The sequence below is a fragment of the Mustela putorius genome, unplaced genomic scaffold (genome assembly GCF_011764305.1).
Source record: "Mustela putorius furo isolate JIRA1106 unplaced genomic scaffold, ASM1176430v1.1 tig00003846_pilon_pilon_pilon, whole genome shotgun sequence".
NCBI lineage: Eukaryota > Metazoa > Chordata > Mammalia > Carnivora > Mustelidae > Mustela > Mustela putorius.
Window position 1 is genome coordinate 6,576,342 of NW_025421999.1, and position 22,480 is coordinate 6,598,821.

At 33.0% G+C, this 22,480-nt stretch overlaps 1 protein-coding gene across 1 annotated transcript in view; it reads right to left on the reverse strand.

Annotated features, from left to right (window-relative positions):
• Window positions 1–22,480, reverse strand: part of LOC123387175 (cyclic nucleotide-binding domain-containing protein 1-like) — a 76,209-nt gene that overhangs the window by 39,873 nt on the left and 13,856 nt on the right. Inside the window, exon 2 of the mRNA XM_045063132.1 lies at window positions 20,709–20,899. Coding sequence (XP_044919067.1) covers window positions 20,709–20,899 — 191 coding nt within the window. The remainder of the gene's footprint in view (window positions 1–20,708; window positions 20,900–22,480) is intronic.

The window sequence follows — 22,480 nt, forward strand, 5'->3', positions numbered from 1 at the left end:
AACTTTTTTAAAAATGTAATTTTTTTTAAAGCAGATACAATGATAGAAGCAAAAGAGTTTCTGGATTCAAACATAATTTTTCAAATTTAGCAAATTTAGTAGAGGAACTGAAAAAAGAGACAGTTCTAAAACTGAATTTGTAATCTGGAAATTAAATTGAGGAGCATTTACATTAAAAAGCAAAACTCCTAAGAAATATAATCATTAGTGATTTTTTTTTTAATAATGAAAGATAGCTGAGAAGTACTGAATGCAAATTCTAACATATCTCAAGGAGAAAAAGTGGAAGCTATAATGAAAGATAAAAATGTGATTATTAGGATAGGTTAAAGAAAGCTGTGCTTAAATGCTTAGGCTTCAAAACCAGACTGTCTAGGTTTGAGTCCAAATCCCACCATTTTTGAGCAATATATTTGAGTTTACTTGATTTTTTGTTACTTTGGCTTTTTTTTTTTAATTACAAAATAGAATAAAAACAAAATGCCTAATTCACAGTTATTTTTTATTACATGATCAAAATATTTAATTATTTAATCCCTATTAAGAGTTTTAAATAAAAACCTGACATATGATAAACATTCAGTAATTATTAGCACACTTGTCATCGTTCATGTTATTAATGATGGGAAAGTAAACATTACTAAAATACATATATAAATAGTAAATCTTCCAAAAGTACTTGGGAGAAGAGAAAATTTGAAAATGTTCAATTTAAGAGTATATTAAAAACACTTAAAATTATGACTACTGATTCATTAACATGCGGTGTCATTTGGATACTTTTAATAGAACATTTTCAGAATTTGACAAATCAAGCACACAAAAAATGGGTATAATAGCAAGGAATATAATGACGCAACCAAAATTTTAAAAAGTTTGTAAAAAATAATTTTCAAAACAAAGAGGAAGTCAAACAAATCGCAATTATTTGGAAATTTAGTGGTTGTGTTGGGCCAATAGGGGCTCCCATTGAAAAACAACAAAGTTACTTTGCAAACCACATGAAAAATACATTTGAGAAAAAAAAGGATGCGTGCCTGGGTGGCTCAGTTGGTTAAGTGTCTGTCTTCTGCTCAGGTCAGGATCCCAGGACCCTGGGATCCAGCCCTGCATCTGGCTCCTTGGTCATTAGGGTCTACTTCTCCTTCTGCTGCCTCTCCCCCTGCTTGTTCTTTCTTTCTTTCTCTGACAAATAAATAAATGAAATCTTAAAAAAAAGAAAGAAAGAAAAATACATTTGAGATCTTCAAAATCTCTAAATGTAAAAATAGAATCAACAAAGGTATGGATTGAAAAAAATTTTTTCAAACATTTTTATAAAATCATGGTGACAGAGGAACTCAGAGGCTTTTAAGACAAAAATCAATATATTTGATAACATAAAAATTGATATACCTGTAATGGTAAAAGAACCATAAAGTAAAAGCATGAGCAAAAAAATAGATTGGAAGATCATATATGCAATACAGGTAATAGAAAAAAGTTAAGTCACTAAATCAAAGATCTTACAAATTAATAAGCAAAAGGACAAGGAAAAACTTAAAGGTAAAATAAGCACAATATGAGGCAGGCATTACATAGAAGACATGCAAATACCTACAAACAAGAAACTATAAATAGTTCTCTACCTCCAAATAAATGTTATAAAATTAACACCTATTTTAAATCCTATATAAAGTTGAAATTATCACACAAGTTCCTTAAATCCACTATTAAAAATAGGTAAGAAAAACAATATTATACTTGAATCTATTTTGATGTCTTTAAAATTCTAGTCAAATGAGAAACAGTCTTTCTAAAAAAATGATCAATAGAATATAAAACAAATTGAAAGCTTTAATTCAAATAACTATATGTTTCTGAAGTAAAATATATTTGAATTAATGCTGCTGTATGAAGTCCTTTTATAATGTTATTAAAAAATTACTGGTAAACAGACTTAATATGTACTAATAAACATCTCTCTTTAATTGCTTTTTTTTTTTAATTTTTTATTTTTTATAAACATATATTTTTATCCCCTGGGGTAATTGCTTTTTTAATAGAAGAGCTGTAAGAACATCTTATAGATAGTATAGTTTTCATTCTTTCTCTAATTTATTTTCCAATAGTGGTAAATGTGCTATGACCTGATCTTTACCAGTTACACAACACATTCTAACCCTCTGTAAAAATAAAAGACCACTACATGTAGTAATGATAAGAAATATCTTTATGTTTTAAATAAATCACAAGATATCTCTATTAAATTTTTAAATGCTGGAGAGCCACCTAGATGTTGTTTCAATTCCATTATTATAGCAAAAATATTTCCTATGTGACTTTCTAATTTTTAACTTCCAAATATTCCAGTAATCACATTTCATTTTTAAGAAAATAACTGCATATGTTTTAAACATACCAATTTAGATATAATAAATGCAGTATATAAAAACAGGAATTTTAAATCATTGGAGATGAAATCCTGCATCATTTGCAATTTAATTGAATCAAAACTCATTTCATAGTTCATCTTTGATATTTTAAAGTCTCTCCTTGATTAAACTGAATTTAATTTAAGGTTTTCTTATTGAAAACCTTAAAAATTTCTGGAATACGGGGCACCTGGGTGGCTCAGTGGGTTAAGCCTCTGCCTTTGGCTCAAGTCATGGTCTCAGGGTCCTGGGATTGAGCTCCACATCAGGCTCTCTGCTTGACGGGGAGCCTGCTTTCCCTTCTCTCTTTGTCTGCCTCTCTGTCTACTTGTGATATCTCTCTATGTCAGATAAATAAATAAAGTCTTAAAAAAATTTTCTGGAATACTATAGTACAGGCATCAGAAAAAATAAGCTCCCTGATTCCAAAGAAGTCACCTTCACATTGGGGGTGAAGTTCATTTGGCAGTTTCTTTAGGCATCTGGAGAGAACAACATCTAAGATAACAGCAAAGAAACATTCAAAACAATATGTGAATAAATGAGATAGAGATGGAGGGGATTAATAGAAGTCTGGACTGGGACTGAATCCCTGAGGAGCAACGTGATATGGAGAAATGAAAGAAAAAGAATGAGGGTAACTTAGAGAATAATATACCCAGAACCCAGTTAGGCAGTACCCATTCTCAGAAATCTGGAAGCAGATTTAGATACCTAAAGACAAACCATTATCTTTATCAAACACGATTTTCTCTTTACTCTTCTGAATATTCCAATACCCTTCTGGGCTCAGAACTTAAAATTAATTGGAATAAATTCCCATTTGAAATTATTGGTTGAGTTTTATTCTGGGTCTAAAGATGAAATTGTTATTGCAGTTATTCAGTTATTCAGCTATTATTCAACTGCCTTATAAGAGAGGTGCATTATTTATACTGTGGGAACAAACATTTATCAATGCCTCTGAAGTCACCCCCATTTTTTCCCAAATATCTGATAAAATCTGAAATGTATTGGACAGTATGAATAAGACACTCACGTCTCAATTACTCTCAGGTAAGAAAGATATACTCTGTGCTGATAACACAGATTAGAAATATTTTGCAGTTGGGAGACTAAAAAATTAGGATTTAATAGTAGAGTTATTAACTTACCCCAAATATTTTCACTCTAAATTAAAGATACATGCATACTGGCAGCAAACTGGTTTTAACAAACTCTGACCGCCACAACCCCTATCACCTACTTCTTACTCACACAGCTTATTATCGACTGACTAGCTAACTAATGATATAAACCAATAAGGAAGACTTTAAAGTGTGGATCAATTCCCATAAAACATAGAAATTAGGGGCGCCTGGGTGCCTCAGTGGGTTAAAGTCTCTGCCTTCAGCTCGGGTCATGATCCCAGGATCCTGGGATCAAGCCCCGCATCGGGCTCTCTGTTCAGCAGGGAGCCTGCTTCCTCCTTTCTCTCTCTGTCTCTCTGCCTATTTGTGATCTCTATCTGTCAAATAAATAAATAAGAATCTTTTAAAAAAACATAGAAATTAATATAAATATCAATTAAATTTCTGCAGCAACCATTATATTATGCATATGTGCTCATTATCTCTAGTTATCCAATTTATACTATTACAAAGGGAGGTAGAACCCTTGCCTTTTCCTATTTTAACAAGAATATAAATGGTATAATTAAATCCCTCCAAATGATTGCAAATAAATATCATTTTGTTTTCTTTATGCACTGTACTGGTATATTATTTAATTATTTGATTTACACGGGCACAAGCTAAGAATTTAATCACTGTATTCATGTCCTCATAATATTACTTCTGGGCCACAATAGTGATCACATAATTATTCTTCCATCTTCATGTACCAGACACCATGCTAAGTACTTCTATTATTATTCTTTCAAAACTATACCTTATATAAATTTTTGTGTTCAAAGCAATTGTGGTTATAAGTCAATGTCCATAATTTTATGCAATGTCCAATTTAAGTATGAACCCCTTAAACTTCAAATACAAGATCCACTACTCTCCTACCTATTTTTCTAGCCCTACCCCCAAATTGTTTCCTTAGATGGATTTATCATTCTAGTTAATTCATTGTCACTAACAGAATTTTGTCGAATATTTGGTGAATTCTGACTTAGTTGTCCTAGCAGCCTTTATTAACCATAGAAAATACTTCCTTTAATATGTTATGACTATCCATTTTAAATTTAACTTTTAAAATCTATTTTTAATTTAATTTTACTTTTTCAGTGTTCCAAGATTCATTGTTCATGCACTACACCCAGTACTCCATGCAATATGTGCCCTCCTTAATACCCACCACCAGGCTCACTCAACCCCTCCCCCCTTCCCTTTTTTTAATCTATTGCCTGCCAAAGCTACTACTCTTTCCTTTAGACTCTTAAATAATTATTTGTTGCCTACAAAGTTTATTTGGCAATTCATATATACTGTTAATGCATAATAATAAAAAACAACATTAAGCCCTTATTGTGTGTTAAGCACTTTCACGTATCATATTATTTCATCCTTAAAACAACACTACTTGGAAGATATTGATAGTACTATTACTACCAGTAAATTTATCTTAGAAATAAAGAAACAGGGCACATGGGTGGCTCAGTGGGTTGAGCAACTAACTCTTGGTTTCAGCTCAGGTCAAGATCTCAGGGTTGTGAGATTGAGCTCCTTATGAGGCTCCATGCTTGATGTGGCATCTGCTTGAGATTCTCTCTCCTCCTCTTTTGCCTCATCCCCTGCTCACTCATGTGTGCATGCTCTTTCTCTCTCCCTAAAATAAATAGAAAGAAAGAAAGAAGTAAAGAGGAAGGAATGAAGGAAAGAAGGAAAGGAGGAAGGGAGGAAGTGAGGTAGAAAAGAGGAACAAAAGCCTTTAGAAAAATTAAGGAGCATATCCAAGGTCAAACAGCCAGTAAATAGCAGAGACAGGCTTCAAGTCTAGAACTGTCTCATACTAGATTCTTTTATCATCTTTATCACACTTTTACTATTATTTCAAATTGCACTTAGTATTTCCCTTAATCTCTACCTTCTCTTTCTTGTAAGTATAGTTTCCTTTTAGTGTGAATGTATATATTATGGTATGAATGTATTACATTACAGGTGTTCTATACATTCTGTCATCATCTAAGTACCTACAACACAGAGATCTCCTTCAAAGTAGTAATATTAAATTTTGGAGATTGTGACAAAGCTAGATAGCCACAACAAAACTAAATCCTGTACAGAAAGCACTGATGTTTACACATAATCATGTTAAACCAAGATCCAAAGATGAGTTAAGATTATGAATTAGCCAGATACCCCAACTGGAAAACTGACTAAGCTTCTTTATAACCTAACAAATGAATGAGAAGCTAATTAATTCTAACAAACAAACCACAGAAGTGAGAAAGGACTGACTCAGTAAATAGGGGAGCAAAGAAGGGAAGTAGCTGTGAGCTGATTTAGAGGCAAAGGCAAGGAGGAAAGAAAAACACAATGTCTCCATATTGTACAAGCTTCTACTCCCATCCTTATAACATCTGAAAATGTACTCAAGAGAGATGTTCTTAAGTAGGAATGAAAATACTTAATTCCTGATACATTGAGTAAATTTATTGCCAAGGAAGACCACCTTTATGTGTCAGACTTGGAAAATGATCATCCCAATAGAGTCTAATTAGGTGGAAGTGTCTCAGGGCCTTATGCAAATAAATCCACTCTACCACGGAAGACAAAATGACTTTTCACACATAAAGTATACAATACTCCTCTGCTTTTTTAAAAAAGCTGGTAAATATTCAAAACATAGCATTGTCATTTTCATATTCAAATGAAGAATTAATGGAACCCAGAAGACAGGAATTGATTGTTTCTTTAAAATACTCATAATTTCTTATTTTTTTTTTCAGTAAGCCCTGAACCCAGCATAGAACCCAATGTGGGGCCTGAATTCACAACCCCTGAGATCAAGACCTGAATGCTCATAATTTTTTATTAAAAAATGTAGAGCAAAGACAAGGATTATTTCCACTTAAGTCTTAACTTTTCTATCCATTATGAATATCAATCATATATTAGTTAGGTTGTTTATTTTTAGCGCAAAGTTTATTAAGGCATTCTTTGGGAGAGGAAATGTTTAATTTTAAAATCACATCCTGACACAGAGCAAAGTGATTAAATAAGCAAGGAAGTCCATTGACTCTAACATGAAAATATTAAATTTGCTCAAAATATTATAAAGATTAGCTTTCTGTGAGCATACATCAAATCTCTTGAAAATACTAATTATCAAAATACACCAGCGTATACCATGAACTGTCAGGTTAATCTAAAATGTATAAAATTAACATTTTTTTCAAGTGATTAGTATAGTTCCTTACTGTCCTTTCATCAAAGATGAATTCTTCCCATTGACTCTAAAGATGAACTACAAACTTACTGAGCCTGCCTAAGTTTATCTGTAACATTTTCATTCCTAAAGACCGTAAGTTTTCCTCACTGTCCATATTATCTCTCCCTGTTCATATTGGTTTTCCTACTTGGAGTATTTCCATTTACTCACTTATTCATTCTCCTAGTCATCCCCTTATAAATGCCTTTGCTTTAAACAATGTCAATATCTATGTCAATCACTACACCTATGGAAAAGGGGTATAAAGATTAGATTAATTTCAATGAGTTTACAGTAGAATGAAAACAAAAACATAACAAATTAAAAAGTCACATGACAAAAACCAACACCACAATCTAGGGGCTTACACAAAATAAATCAGGGCACAGGGGAAAGTGAGACTATTTTGTCAGAGAAAGGAAACTTGGTGAGTTTTTTGAGAATGCATGAAAGTGTTTGAAAAAAAAAAAAACAAGAGCATGTCATTGCAGGCACAGGAAACAAGATGTACAGAGGCATGGAGACAAAAAAAACCTCCAGTGATCTATAAGTAGTTCTTCATGGCTGGGGAAAAAAGGTGCACTGGACAGGTGAATTCATTCATGAAGGTCTTTGAAACCCATGCAAAGAAATTTAAATTTTATCGTAAAAGTGACTAGAAGGGACTGAAGCATTTTATGCAAGGGAGCAACATAATCATATATGACTTTTACAAAAGTCATTCTAGTGACAATTTGGATGGTGAAATGAGGGGTTTCATATATTGGATATCCTTCATATAAGATTGTGGTGGTCACAATGTATTGGCAAGAAATAAGGAGAGCCCATGGGGTGCCTGGGTGGTGGAGTTGGTTGAGTAGCTGACTTTTGGTTTTGGCTCAGGTCATGGTCTCTGGGTCTTGGGATCAAGCCTTGCATGGTGGTATGCACTCAGTATGGAGTCTGCTTAAGATTCTTTCGCCCTCACACTCTCCCCTCGCCACTGCTCACTCTTTCTCCCTTTATCAAATAAATAAATCTTTTTAAAAAAATAATAATGAAAGAAGAATTAAGGAGAGTTTGAAGATAAAATTGGTATTAAAAAAAGATGGAATGAAAAGTAAAAACACCAATAATAATAATTGTAGGTTAAAATTCAGTTCTTATAATGTGCTAGACATTGTTCTCAGGCTTATATAATCTCATTTAATACAATGATCTCTGAGGTAGGTATTATTACTAAGCTCAGTTTTAACAGATAAGGAAACTGAAGCATAGTGTCTTAGTAAATTGTTCATTTCCAGAGCTATAAAGTATGGTCTGACTCCATTACTTGTGTTCTTAGAGTGGTGTTATCATAGTCACTGCATAAGGCCACACCATGTGAGCAAGGTGACTCCTTCAATATATGTTCTATTCTATAGAATTCTATAAAATAAAGGGATAGTGCCTCTCGTCATTGATTTATAAACTAACTCTATTTAGAGACATAACTCAAGCTCCTTAACTTCATGACATGTTCCTGGCCACTCTAACTGACAAGGAACTTGCTCTTCCTCCAAATACCATAGTCCTAGTCAAAACCAACTTCCACTTAATCATGTACTATCTTTCCTGTTCTTGTAATAAGAGTTGGTTTTGTTTCCCTATTACAGATAAGGAGAATTTCTCAGGTTTCATTTCAGTAATCCTTGGCTCCACCACAATATTGTCAAATAATAGGGTGTGTGTGTGTGTGTTTTGATTTGTACGCCTGCTTGGAGACATGTTTACCAAAATCCAAAAACAAAGAGCCAGATCAATGAGAGACATGAATAGAATACCATTGTCTCAATATTAATAAGAGCAGGAGGATGAGATAAAAATAAATATTTTATGATTTATAATTTTTATTATTGAGAAATACTAGTTTTGTAAGAATTATCAAGGCAGCAAACCGTCCAACCTGCTAAATAATAATGTATAATTAGTTAAGTCCCTCACGTCTTATTTTTAGATTTAATGAGCTAACTTGCTAAAGAAGAGCATTAAAAAAAAATTCTCAGATTAAATGTTTGAACTTTATTAGTTAAAATATACATATTCAAGGGAAACTTATTTTCTCCCATCTAGGGTGCTATCAAGTCATCTAACAAATGCTCACAATAGGTCAAAAGATAAAACCAGGCAAGAATCTCCATGCAAAGCTCTTATTGTTAAGAAAGGGCCTCAAAATGTCAATGACTATTCAATCATCTCACCTTTTTGGAAATCATCTTCTCCCTTGGGTTCTAGGACCCTTCATAGTTCTAGTTCTGCTCTTTTTCTGGGTTCTTTGGTGGCTCTTATCATCTTTTGAAGTATGAAATTAATCAAATTTGCTCCTTGAATTCAGCCCTTTCTTTTTAATACTGTTTTTTTATCAGAGTCTTTATTTATTTTTGTGGTTTGAATATCATATTTCTTTGTACACAATTCCCAAATCTACATCTGAAGTCATTTCAAGATTGTATCATAAACCCACTACAGCACTTAAAACACAAAAAAACTTACATAGTGTAAGTACTTAATAAAACTCATGAATTTAACTGTGAATCTGTAGTATCGAAAAAAACCCTTTTCTTCTAAAAGCTAACTTTTTAAAACTGATTTTTTATATACCAAAACACACATGGTAAAGAGCTACAATTCAATATCATAGCTTTTGCCAAATTGTAGTGGGTTTCAAGAAAAAAATAAAAGTATATGTAAAATTTCTGTGTAAATAAGAAAATAGAAAATGTGCCCTGATGCATTCTATGAATTATATGTATCTTATGTGTATATCATAACATCTTATTATATATATGTAATAGGATATATATAATTATATAATATGTAATATAAATATAATAAGCTATATATGATTACAGAATATATAATAAGTAACAATTGGGACATCTGCATTTAATGTTCTATGTGTTGTGGATAAGCACATATTTTATTACATATGAATTTTATTACATATATATATATATACACACACATATATAAATAAAATGGGATGTTTTATGTATACCAATGAAACATAGACTATTAAGTGGAATTTTTCCAAGAATTTTCCCAGAATGTTAACCTTATGTTTTTATAATTTTAAATTGTATAAAATAAAATTTATTTATATAAAGGCTAGAGAGATGATAGCTATTTGTGTAACAGAGTGCTTGGTGAAATTTTCTTATTGTGAAAGTACTTTTTTCCTGTTGTTTCAGAGTAACAAGGATTTAAGTCTGCAGAACTTGCACAGATATTTAAAAATTGTAAAATCAGTTTTGTGAACTTTAGCTCACTTTCTAACTCAAGAGATTATAAGCTGAGATCAGGAAACTGATGACAATGCTTGTTGGGTGAGACTTTGTCAGAGTCCCACAGTCTTCTCCTTTCTGACTTTGTCCTCTCTCCTGGGGAATCAAAGTGATGAGATAGGAATTTGATAGAGGAAGTATGTGATTCTCCCTCTCCCATCAGCCAGGAGGGCTCACAAGAGTTAACCAGTGTAGGACTGCCCAGAGAAAAGAATAAAACTGGAGAATTGCCAGAATATGTAAAGTGATGTAAAAGAAAGGCTGGTAGGTCTTGCACTACCTGAAGCCATGGATGAATTAAATAGTCCCCTATAGGAAAGAGCACTCTTCCAGGGAGTTACAGGAAAAAGAATATATAAAAGACTGCATTTGGACATCAAATCACAAAGGATAACCATAGAATTTTACCTCTAATATCCACCCTCCTTTCCTTCTTGATTCTGGCAGACAGGAGCCTGAAAAAGCATCTAGTAAGTTGAATGGGATGCACAGTTAAAAAACAGGAATAACCCCTTTCCCCACTGCAGAATTATGGCACAATAAGGCACAGCCTGTGCCTTCAAACAGCAGCAGTTCGAAATTTTGATATGAAGACAGGATTGGAAATTTTAGTATATAAAAAAATGCAGTTATTTGGGTTAATACATAGGATCTGAGATTTTATCCAGAAAGCAGAGAAGAATAATGCTACACGGCCTATTTAAAAACTTCAGTATGAAAAAGAAATAAAGCTATTTTATAATTTCACTCTACTGTGTTCAACTTTTTTAATACACATTTTTTAAATAAATGAATTTCTCTTCACGTGATTTCAAATGTGCATTTTTATTTTTTTTTAAAGATTTTATTTATTTATTTGTCAGAGACAGAGGGAGAGAGAGCGAGTGAGCACAGGCAGACAGAGAGGCAGGCAGAGGCAGAGGGAGAAGCAGGCTCCCTGCCGAGCAAGGATCCCGATGCGGGACTCGATCCCAGGACCCTGGGATCATGACCTGAGCCGAAGGCAGCTGTTTAACCAACTGAGCCACCCAGGCGTCCCTCAAATGTGCATTTTTAAAAGAAAACTTCTATTAATTAACTGGAAATTTCTTTTAATAACTACTGTTTCTTCAACTTAAATATTTGCTCTTTAATTGTTGCTAAATTTTATAATGTCAGAAATACATTTTAATAAAAGATAGGGCATAGAAATGTATATATATATTAAATACAAAAGTTTGTAAAGTATAAAATATGGTTACTCGCATGTGTGAGGGGGTGTGTGTTATTATACCATGAGATGACTCAAAAGAAATTTGATTTTCTTTGATCTTTGAAAAATTAGAAAGGATAAAATGAATTTAAAACTTTAAAATACTTAGAATCATTAAATTGGTGGTCTTGTAAAGGAATATAATTTTTTCTCTCCTTTCATTATCTAAAACAATATAATAGAAAAATATTTTGCTTTTAATGTACAAATCAATTTTAAGAAAAGCAAAACCAAACATTCTTGCTATATATACTTGTGTCACACTAATTTTTTTTAGTCCAGTTTACATTGATAGCATGGAGGAAGGACAGGAGTTTGTATCTAATGAAAAATGAACTTGATCCTTAAACTGTATTTTATCACCTATGTTCATTATACTCAGATAATGCTCACTTGTTTATAAAACTGTTAGAAGTTTAAATTGAAGAGTAAAGATATCATTACCTTTTTTTTTTCTTCATAGTGTTTGATTCTCTGGTAAACATAATAAAAAAAGCAAATAATGGCAAAGAAGCCAAATAGAAAGAGGAAAAAAAAATAACCTTCTATTTGAGAAAAATTAAAAAAAACTCTCCTTAGAACAAACCTTTGAGAGTCATAATATTTTTATTTGTTAATGTCCTATTAAATAAATAAATAAATAAGTACAGTTACTAAAATTAGGCAAAGAGCAACATGTCTTAAAACTTACATTTCTTACAGGGGAAGGATAATTTAAATTTTTAGCAATCTGAAATAAATTGTAGTTAGTAATCACATACTTCTTCTTCAGCAGACTTAAAAGCCTTGCTAACCGTTAATGAAATTAACTGCCTTTATTTCTATCCTATTTTTTCAAAATACTCTATCAGAAGTAGAAAAAAAAAAGGGACTTTAGAACTGTGAACTGCCTGTCAGCCAGTTGGCAATAAAAATCTATCACTGTAGTACTGATAGTCCCTGGCATACTGTAGCACTACAACTGATAAAACTTTTAATGGTTTTGAACAGGAATGGGGTATTGGCAGATGAGAATGCACAGGAAATTACAATATTTCAGACCTTTGAGATATTGGGGGATGAGTAATTTTAAGAACCACAGAATAGAATGACTATTGCTTGGTGATATCAATACACTGGAGAAAGACTGAAAAGGTTGAATAAAATCAATCATCAGCTTAAGGTGAAGTATGCAATCCAAGGGCTCCATGACAGGATATAAATGAAATCTCCTCTTCTATAGTTGGAAGACAGAAAAAGCTGAGTAGTGGGCCTAGTATTTAATTATAAGGATAGCATATCTCAAGATAAGGTTGTAGTCACAGCCCAAGCAAGTATTCTGTTGAACCTAAAACATGGAATAATGGCTTTAAAATCTGAATACAAAATAAATAAATAAATAAATAGATAAATGAATAAATAAATAAAATCTGAATACTTTAAGTGTCACAATGACCACCTGTTACATGAGAAACATGGAGAATGCATTTAAAAATGGAGTTTTCACCTAGGTCTAGTTTTCAGTAACTCCATGGGGTCCATAGACCTACCTCATGGCAATTTCCATGGGCCTTAAGTGTATAATTTGAATGGAGACATGGTAGAGCCCTTATATTGGTTTCTTGGTCTTCGTGACAAGAGCTCTTATTAAGGAAGTTTATGTGGAAGCCTATGAGACAGTCCTTTTCCTACCCTCTTCAACTTTAGCCAACACAGTAAATTAAAACAGTATCACAGACATCATCAAGATTGCAGGCTAAGAGGTCCTAATTCCCTCAAAAAAAAAAAAAAGGGATTTAGCAACTATCTTCAAATGAAAATAGCTGTGAGAGAATGCTGGAATATAATTAAGATGCTGCAACACACCACCAAAGCACAAAAAACAAGAATGGCCATATAGAAAAAGGAAGGAAACATTTCACCTGTGTCACCTCATTCCCCAGGCCAGCATAGCTCAGTGCCAAGAGAAATCCTCTCCATGGTGAATTCTCTGGTGGGTGTAAAGAAGAGCAGATGACATTATCATCCTTCACCACTGAGGACCTCTACAGTATTTGCCAGTGTGGACGCACCTGTTGGACACAACAGAGCCAACACTGCCGGGCTTCCCTGGAATTGGAGCTACTTTGTGCTTCCAGAGCTAGCACCTCCATAGCTCTCTGAGTATTGGCACATGGACACCTTGGACCCAGAGCCATTACCACACACTTACCCTAATCCGAGGAGGGTACAGAAAGCCTACTTAAATAAATAATGACCAAAAACTTCCAAAGAATGGAGAAGGAAGACATCAAGATTTGAGAAGCAGAAAGAACCCAAGTAGGCTGAATATAAAGAGGTCTCTATCAAGACATACTATGATTAAATTTTCAAGTCAAAGACAAAGATGGTTTTGAAAATAGCAAGAGGAAAGCAATTTATCACACTAAAGATTATCAGGAGAGAGTAGAACAATATATTTCTGGTACCAAAAAACAAACAAACAAACAAATAACAACCTGCCAATGACCATATCTGTCAAAAATGAGGAAGTTCATCACCACTAGACACACCTTAGAAGAACTGCTAAAAGAATTTCTTCAAATTGAAAGAAAGGCATGCTAAACAGCAATGTGAAAGCACATGAAAGCATAACTCTCACTGATACAGGTAAACATACAGTCAAATACAAAATAAGGCAACATGGTAATGGTGGAATAAAAATTTCTTCAAATCCGAATATAAAAGTTTAAAAACAAAAATATTAAAAATAACTATAACCACAAAAAACTGTTAAGGGATACACAATATAAGAAGAAGTAAACTCTGACTACAAGTACACAAAGTAGGGGAGGGGTGAAAGTGTAGAGACTTTCTATGTGATTGAAGTTAAATTGTTATCAATTTAAGAAATGAAATTACAAGATATTTAGTGATACACAAAAGATAAAGAGAAAAGAATCAAAGTAAATCACTATGAAAATATCATCAAATAACAAATGATGATGACAGTAAACAACTACCAAACAGAAAGAAAACAATTAATAAAATGCAATAGTAAATCCTCTCATCATTAGCACTTTAAATGTAAATGGATCAAATCCCCCAATAAAAAAACACAGAGTGGCTGAAGAGATCAAAATAAAACAAGAACCAATAATACTCAATGAGATACTACTTTAGATTTAAGGACACATATAATAATGGACTTTAATAGCCCACATTCAGAAGTGGACAGAGCATCCACACAGAAAATTTCAGCGAAGAGCTGACTTGAGCAACACTATAAACCAAATGGACCTAACAGACATACACAGAACTTTCACCCAACAGCAGTATAGTCTTCTCAAATGCACAAGGAATGTTCCTAGGATAGATCACGTGTTAGGTCACAATCATTACAAATATATTTTTCAACAACAATGAAATGCAATTAGAAATCAATAACTATAAAGAGACAGGAGAATACACAAATATGTAAAAACCAAACAACATATTTCACCAACCACTGGTCAAAAAAGAAATCAAAACAAGTGCGCCATGTCTCAGACCAGCAAGGCAGTCATCAGGTACACCTTCTGCCAGTGAGCTGCCTCCAGACCACCTGACCACGTCGTAAACCAAAGGCTCTTTTCAGAGCCACCTCACTTGGCACAAAAAAGACCTGTAACTCTCCAGAGACCCACCAGCTCTAGCGTTTGAACCTGTGCCATTCTGCCCATACCTAAAATACTTTTGTTTATGAAACATTACCAAATGTAGCAACCCTACTTTATCGTGTGTCTTTAGTGCAATTCGTTCCGAGCAAAATCATCGATTTACTTTAACCACACACACACAAAAAAAAAGGCAATTAAAAAAAATATCTCAAGACAAAAAAACAAAAAACAAAAGAATCCACATCACATACCAAACTTATGGGATGTAGCAAAAGCAGTCCTAAAAAGAATATTCATAATGCTAAATGCTTATATTTAAAAGATTTCAAATTAACTTTATGCCTTAAGGAACTAGAAGAAGAACAAACTGAGCCCAAAGTTAGCTGAAGGAAGAAAATTATGAAGATTAGATCAGAAATAAACCAAATAGAGGATAAAAAAAATTTAAAAATCAATAAAACTAAGGTTTTCTTTTAAAAAAGATAAAATTGACAAACTCTTACCCTAAGGAAAAAAGAGAAGTTTTAAATATATAAAATCAAAAATGAAAGAGGAATTATTACAACGGATGGTTCAAAAATAAGAAGGCTTATTAAAGACTAATATGAACAGTTATATGCCAACAAATTGAGTAACCTAGAAAAAAATGGATATATTTTTAGAAATATACATCTTACCAAAAGTAAATCAGACAAATAGCAGCCTGAGCAGATGGGTAACAAATAAGGAGACTGAATCAGTAATCAAAAACCTCCCAGTATGAAAAGCCCAAGACAGAATAACTTCATAAGTGAACTCTATCAAACATTCAGAAAGGATACCAACCATTCTTAAAACTCTTCCAAAAAAATAGAAGAAAGGTCACTTCCAAACTCATTTTATGAGGCCAACACCACTCTGATATTAAAGCCAAAGACACAATTAGGAAAGAAAACTTGGGCCAATATCCCTGAATAATATAAGCACAAAAACAAAAACAAACCTAAATAAAATAAATTCCACAGTACCCTGAAAGGATTATACACTGTAACCAAGTGAATTTTATCCCTGGAATGCAGGGATGGCTCAATATTCATAAATTATACATAATTTACATAATCACATAAATGTGATTCACCACAGTAGAATTAAAGGGTTTTCATTAATTAACATGATCATGTTAATAGATACAGAAAAAACATTTGACAAATTCAACATCCATTCATGATCAACAGTGAACTATAGAAGGAATGTACCTCAACAAAATAAAGGCTGTATAAAAAATGCTAATAGCTAACAGTATAATCAATGAAGGAAAATCTTGAAGATTTTTTTCTAGTATCTAGTTCAAGGAAGAATATCCAGGCTTGCCATTTCCATTTAACATAGTCTGAATTCCTAGACAAAGAAATTGAATGGAAGATGAAGAGGAAGAAGGGGGGGTGGGGAAGAGGAGGAAGAGAAGTAGAAGTAGAAGCAGAAGCAGAACAGAAGAAGAAGACCACCACCACCACCACCACTACCACCGATGATGAAAAGGGGGAGGGAGAGAAGAGGAGGAACAAAGAAAGAAAAGACATGAAAATAGGAGGGAAGGAAGATAAATTATCTGTTTACAATCCTCAACTTTCTGTGAAATCACAGAAGATCCCAAATAGCCAAAAGCATCCTAAAAAAGAAAAAAGCTGGAGTCATTACACTTCCTGATTTCAAATCATATGATAAACTTACAGTAATTATAATAGTATAATAGAGAGCTCAGAAATAAACTCCCACATATATAGTCAACTAATATTTGCCAAGGGTACCAAGAACATTTAGTGGGGGAAACAATAGTCTTTTCAACACGGAGGGCTGGGAAAACTGAATAAACACATGCAAAAAAATGAAATTGGAATCTTACCTTATTCACAAAAATTAGACTAAAAGATAGGATCTGATATCTTAAAACTCCTAGAAGAAAACATAGGAAAGAAACTTCTTCACATTGATCTTGACAATCATTTTCTTGGATACAATATCAAAAGCAAATGCAACAAAAGTGAAAATCAACAAGTGGGACTATATCAAAACTGAAAAGCTTCTTAACAGCAAAAGAAACAATCAACAAAATGAAAGACAAAACACATGAGAGAAAATATTTGTAAACCATATATCAGATAAGGAGTTAATATCCAAAATATATAAGGGACTCCTACAACTCAATGACAACAACAATTAAACACAATCTTATTTAAAATGGGCAGAAGAACTAGATATTTTTCCAAAGACAACTGAGTGGCCAATAAATACACAAAAGATGCTCAACATACCTAATCATCAGGGAAATGCAAATCAAAGCCAGAATAGGAAATCACTTCAAACATTGTAACAGAATGGCTATCCTCAAGAAGACAAGAGATAACATGTGTTGGTGAGGCTATGGAAAAAAATAAACCCTTATACAATGTTGGTAGTAATAGCAATTGGTTCAGCCAATATGTAAAGCAATATGTAACTTCCTCAAAACAGTTAAAAATAGAACTACCATATAATTCAGTAATTCCACTTCTGGGTATAAACCCAAAAGAAATGAAGACAAGATATTGAAGAGATATCTAAACTTCCATGTTTATTATCGCATTATTCACAATACCCAAAATATGGAAACAACCTTTATCTGCCAATGGATGAATAAGAAAGAAGATATGTTATCTATATAATTGAATGTTATTCAGTCATGAGAAAGAAAAAAATACTGTCATTTGTGACATGGATGGACCTTGAGGACATTACGCTAAGTGACATAAGCCTAAAGACAAAAACTGTATGATATCATTTATATGTGAAATTTTAAAAAGCCATACTCAAAGAACAAAGGCATTACATTTCTTGATCTCAAATTACATTATAAAGCTATGATAATTAAAACAATATGCTACTGGCATAAAAGCAGACATGTAGACCAGTGGAACAGAATAGATATCTCAGAAATAAATCCATGCAGTTAGGGTTTCTGATCTTCTGCAAGAGTACCAAGAAACATACTGAGTAAAGGATAGTCTCATCAGTAAATGTTAGGAAAACTAGATATCCATATGCAGAGCAATAAACATGGATTCTTATCTCACATCATATACAAATATCATCTCAAAATGGGTTAAAGTTTTAAGATAAGACCCGAAACCATAAAACTCTTAGAAGAAAACAGAAATCTTCTTGACCTTGTTTTAGGCAATGATTTTTTGGATATGACACCAAAAGTACAGAGAACAAGTGAGACTTGTCTATTTTGCACAGCAAGAAGAAAAAAATGACATAGTGTAAGGCAACCTACAGAATAGGAGAAAATATTTGCAAACCATTTATCTGGATGAGATTAACATATATCCAAAATATATAAGAAGCACAACTCAATTTAAAAAGTGAGAAAAGAATCTAAATAACCATCTCTCTCTCTCAAAAGAAGACATAAAAATGACCAACAGGTATATGAAAGTGTTCAACATCACTAATTACAAGGAAAAAAACAAATCAAAACCACAATGAGTCGTCACTTTACACCTCTTAGAATGGTTACCATCAAACAGACAAAAGGTATTGACCAAGATGTGGAGGAAAGAGAACACCTGTACACGGTTTGTAGAAATGTAAATTAGTACAACCATTATTGAATACAGTGTAGAGTTTCCCCAAGAAACTTAAAAATAGAACTACCATACAATCCAGCAATCTCACTTCTGTGTAGACAACTAATGAAATGAAAAGAAATGAAATGAATGAATGAATGAATGAATGAATAAATAAATAAATAAATAAAACGATTTCTAAGAAATATCTGTATTCCCATGTTCATTGCAGCATTAGTCACAATAGCCAAGATATGGAAATAATTTAAAGGTCTATGCATGGATGAATGGATAAAGAAGATCTCAACTGCTACAACATGGATGAATCTTGAGGACAGTATGTTAAGTGAAATCAGCCAGACATAGAAAGACAAATTTTGTAGGATCTCACTTATATGTATAATATAAAATAGTCAAACTCATAGGAGCAAAGAGTAAAATGTTGGTTACCAGGGGCTGGGGTTAAAGGAAATGAAAAGCTATTGCTCAAAGTTTCAGTTATGCAAGATGAGTAAATCGTACAGGTCTAATGTACAGCATGGGGACTAAAATCAACAATACTGGGGCGCCTGGGTGGCTCAGTGGGTTAAGCCGCTGCCTTCGGCTCAGGTCATGATCTCAGGGTGCTGGAATCGAGTCCTGCATCGGGCTCTCTGCTCAGCGGGGAGCCTGCTTCCCTCTCTCTCTCTGCCTGCCTCTCCATCTACTTGTGATTTCTCTCTGTCAAATAAATAAATAAAATCTTTAAAAAAAATAAAAATAAAAAATAAAAAAAAAAATAAAATCAATACTGTACTGTATGCTTGAAATTTGCTAAGAGGTTAGATATTAAGTGGTCTCATCCCGAAAAGATTGTTAATTACGTGCCATGATGACTATGGTAACTAGCTTGATTGTTTTGATAATTTCACTTTATTTAAATGTGAGATACATATATACAATTTTTATTTTTTAATTACACCTCAACAAAACTGGAGAAAAAAATACTACATCCCAGGCAGAATGGCAGATAAGTGCTACCTTCATAGACCCACTACAGAATTCAGAGGTGGTGGTCCCATCACATTCCCATTTTAATTCATGAGTTTTGCCCTCATCAAATGAGCAAACAAACAAATAGATTCTGAAAGATTAGAGTTGACTACTACTTGGTCTACTACGTGGACTAAGAAGTAGCTCTCATTATAGCTGCTGTGCCAAGTGTGGTATTTTTTCCTAAAGCATATTGAAATGGCATCAGGTACATATTATGTGGCCATTGAGTGGCAAATGTACTCTTTTTCATCTCTATCAAGAAAGATCAGAAACATTACCCATTCACATGTGATCAACAACCATATGGTTTTATATTGTATCATTTTTTATCTTTTTCTTTCTTTCATAGTTTTATCCATCCTAGTTCTGAGAATGTTGTAGGTTTTTTTGACTTCAGTCCATAGTGATAAATAGTTTGGCTTTATTTGGTTTCATTGGCTCTTTTCTACTCTGAATATCTTGACCACCTTAAATCTAAAACTGGATTTCTCTTAGTCACAATTCTAGTCAAACCACATTTGATTCCCATGGAGAATATCCAGAGACCCAGAAAGATATTGAACTTTAATTTTTTGACCAGCTGATAGTGTCAAAATCATAAATACAAGCCAAGGATTTTCTTCAGGTAAAACCTTACAACTGTAAAGGAATCAATCCCTTGATCACCTTACCGTTGTTCTTGAGATTAACAGGATAAGCATGCATTCTTAATTTGTCAAAAAGACCTTTCATGATCTGTCCTCTGTTTTCCTCTCCTCAAACCATCTGTTCCCTCTCCCTTATCTCAAACTACCCTCTTCTTCATTCAGTGATCCAACTACATTGGCTTTGTCCTAGTTATCAAAATACGCTATATAATCCCTGCCAGTGGATGGTATGTTGTTGAAGACATCCCTCATTAAAATTTCTTAAGCAAATTTCAAGTTCAATATTAATAGTATAATTTTCATTTTTAAAAGATATCTTATATTTAATACTTAAGAATTCACTGAAGATACTTGGATTTAAATATCTGAAAGAGATCAAGTTTTATAATAATGATACTTTGTTGTTTATGGAAAAAGCAAAGACTCGTTTCTTACTGTTGCATCACGTGAAGGTGGGTGCATCTCAGCAAGCATAAAGTTTTTGAAGTCTTCATTGACAAATCCTTGGAAATGCTGAGGTATGAAAGAAGCTGTTGACTCATTTTTTTCAATCAGATTGCTATGTACCTTTGTTTGAGGTCTAGCTGAACCTTTCAGTATTATATAAAATCCATCATTTCCAACCACTGAAACAAAACAAAACCAAAAAAGCTATACTGTTGACTTTATTTCCCAGGTTTTCTGATATAGACATGACCACAACACATATTACAGTTGCTTTGCTTTTAGTAGATTTCTCTTAGTTTATGCAATGAGAACTCTAATGTAGCAGTTAGGCATTCACAAATAATTTACTCAAATAAGAATAAAGAACACTATACTCAAATACTATACTCAAATACTATACTCAAAAAAGAATAGTAAAAACATGTCTCCATATTTGCAGAATTCTTTTCTGACAATTATAATAATTGATCCTCTTATGGAACTGATAGATTCTAGAAAAAGAACCATGGTAACATGTTACAATTGATAGATTTAAGATATTTTAAGAAAAAAAGGATCAGAAAATTCTTTGAATTTTTTAAAATGTTCTCTTCCCCTCAAAAATGCAATTTTGCTTATTTTATATAAGTAACTATATATATATATTAATTTTTATTTGTCTTTCGTCTGGGTATGATGATGATTGCTCATAGACGCTCATTTAGAAAGAGAGATCATTATTAGAAACAAAAGTTTTTTCCAGTATTTCTTTTGCTCCACATTGTAACTCTCCATAATCTTCCTAAAGTTTAGCTATGCTCCTGTAAGTATGGTTGGTTTACTCAGTTGTGAGCATTTTGAATGCGACTTAAATCTGTTCTAGTTCTTCTGAAGCCTGACCTTTTAAAGAAGCGGAGCATAGGACTGGATTATGTCATTTTCCAATTGTTTACATTATTTTATAGGATTGGAGCAAATTATTCAAGTGTTGTGAGAAGGACTTTTCTTAAATTTTGCTTATTATCTTGCAATAAATAGAAACTTTACAATTGATTTTTAGGAACAATTGTTGGTTTTTGTTTTGTTTTGTTTTGTTTTCCTAAAAAATGACAACTGCTTGCCTTCTCTGCTTTTTTCTAAATGAGTGCTTTATTAGTGGGGCTTTCTTGGTAATCATCTGTACACAATGACTATAGGATAGTGATTATCAGTCTTCTTTAAAGCAAGGGTTGCGTTTGCTTGAATGCCTGAGCTTAAAATAGATTCCTTTCTGGATAGCACAATATCACTTCTTACTAAACATCGAATCTATATGGTGAAAACACTGTAGAAACATTGCTTTTAAATACCTATCAGATGAGCTGTATGAGAGAACTACATTGTAGAAAGAACACTGTAAAGGTAAAAGGTAATAAAATTTTGTAAGAGTGTTAATGATTTTGACCAATTGCATAGGTGAAAAAAACAGCTAGGTGAAAAAAGCAGCTGGGTGAAATGTGTATTCTGATAAATAAATTTGTATTCTGTTTTTGTATAGATTTTTTAAAAAGATTTTATGTATTTATTTGATAGAGATCACAAGTAGGCAGAAAGGCAGGCAGAGAGAGTGGGGGAAGCAGGCTCCCTGCTGAGCAGAGAGCCCGATGCGGGACTCCATCCCAGGACTCTGGGATCATGATGTGAGCTGAAGGCAGAGGCTTTAACCCACTGAGCCACGTAGGCGCCCCTGTTTTAGTATAGATATAACTGGCATTTCTTAGCATAGAATAAAAAGTGTAGAA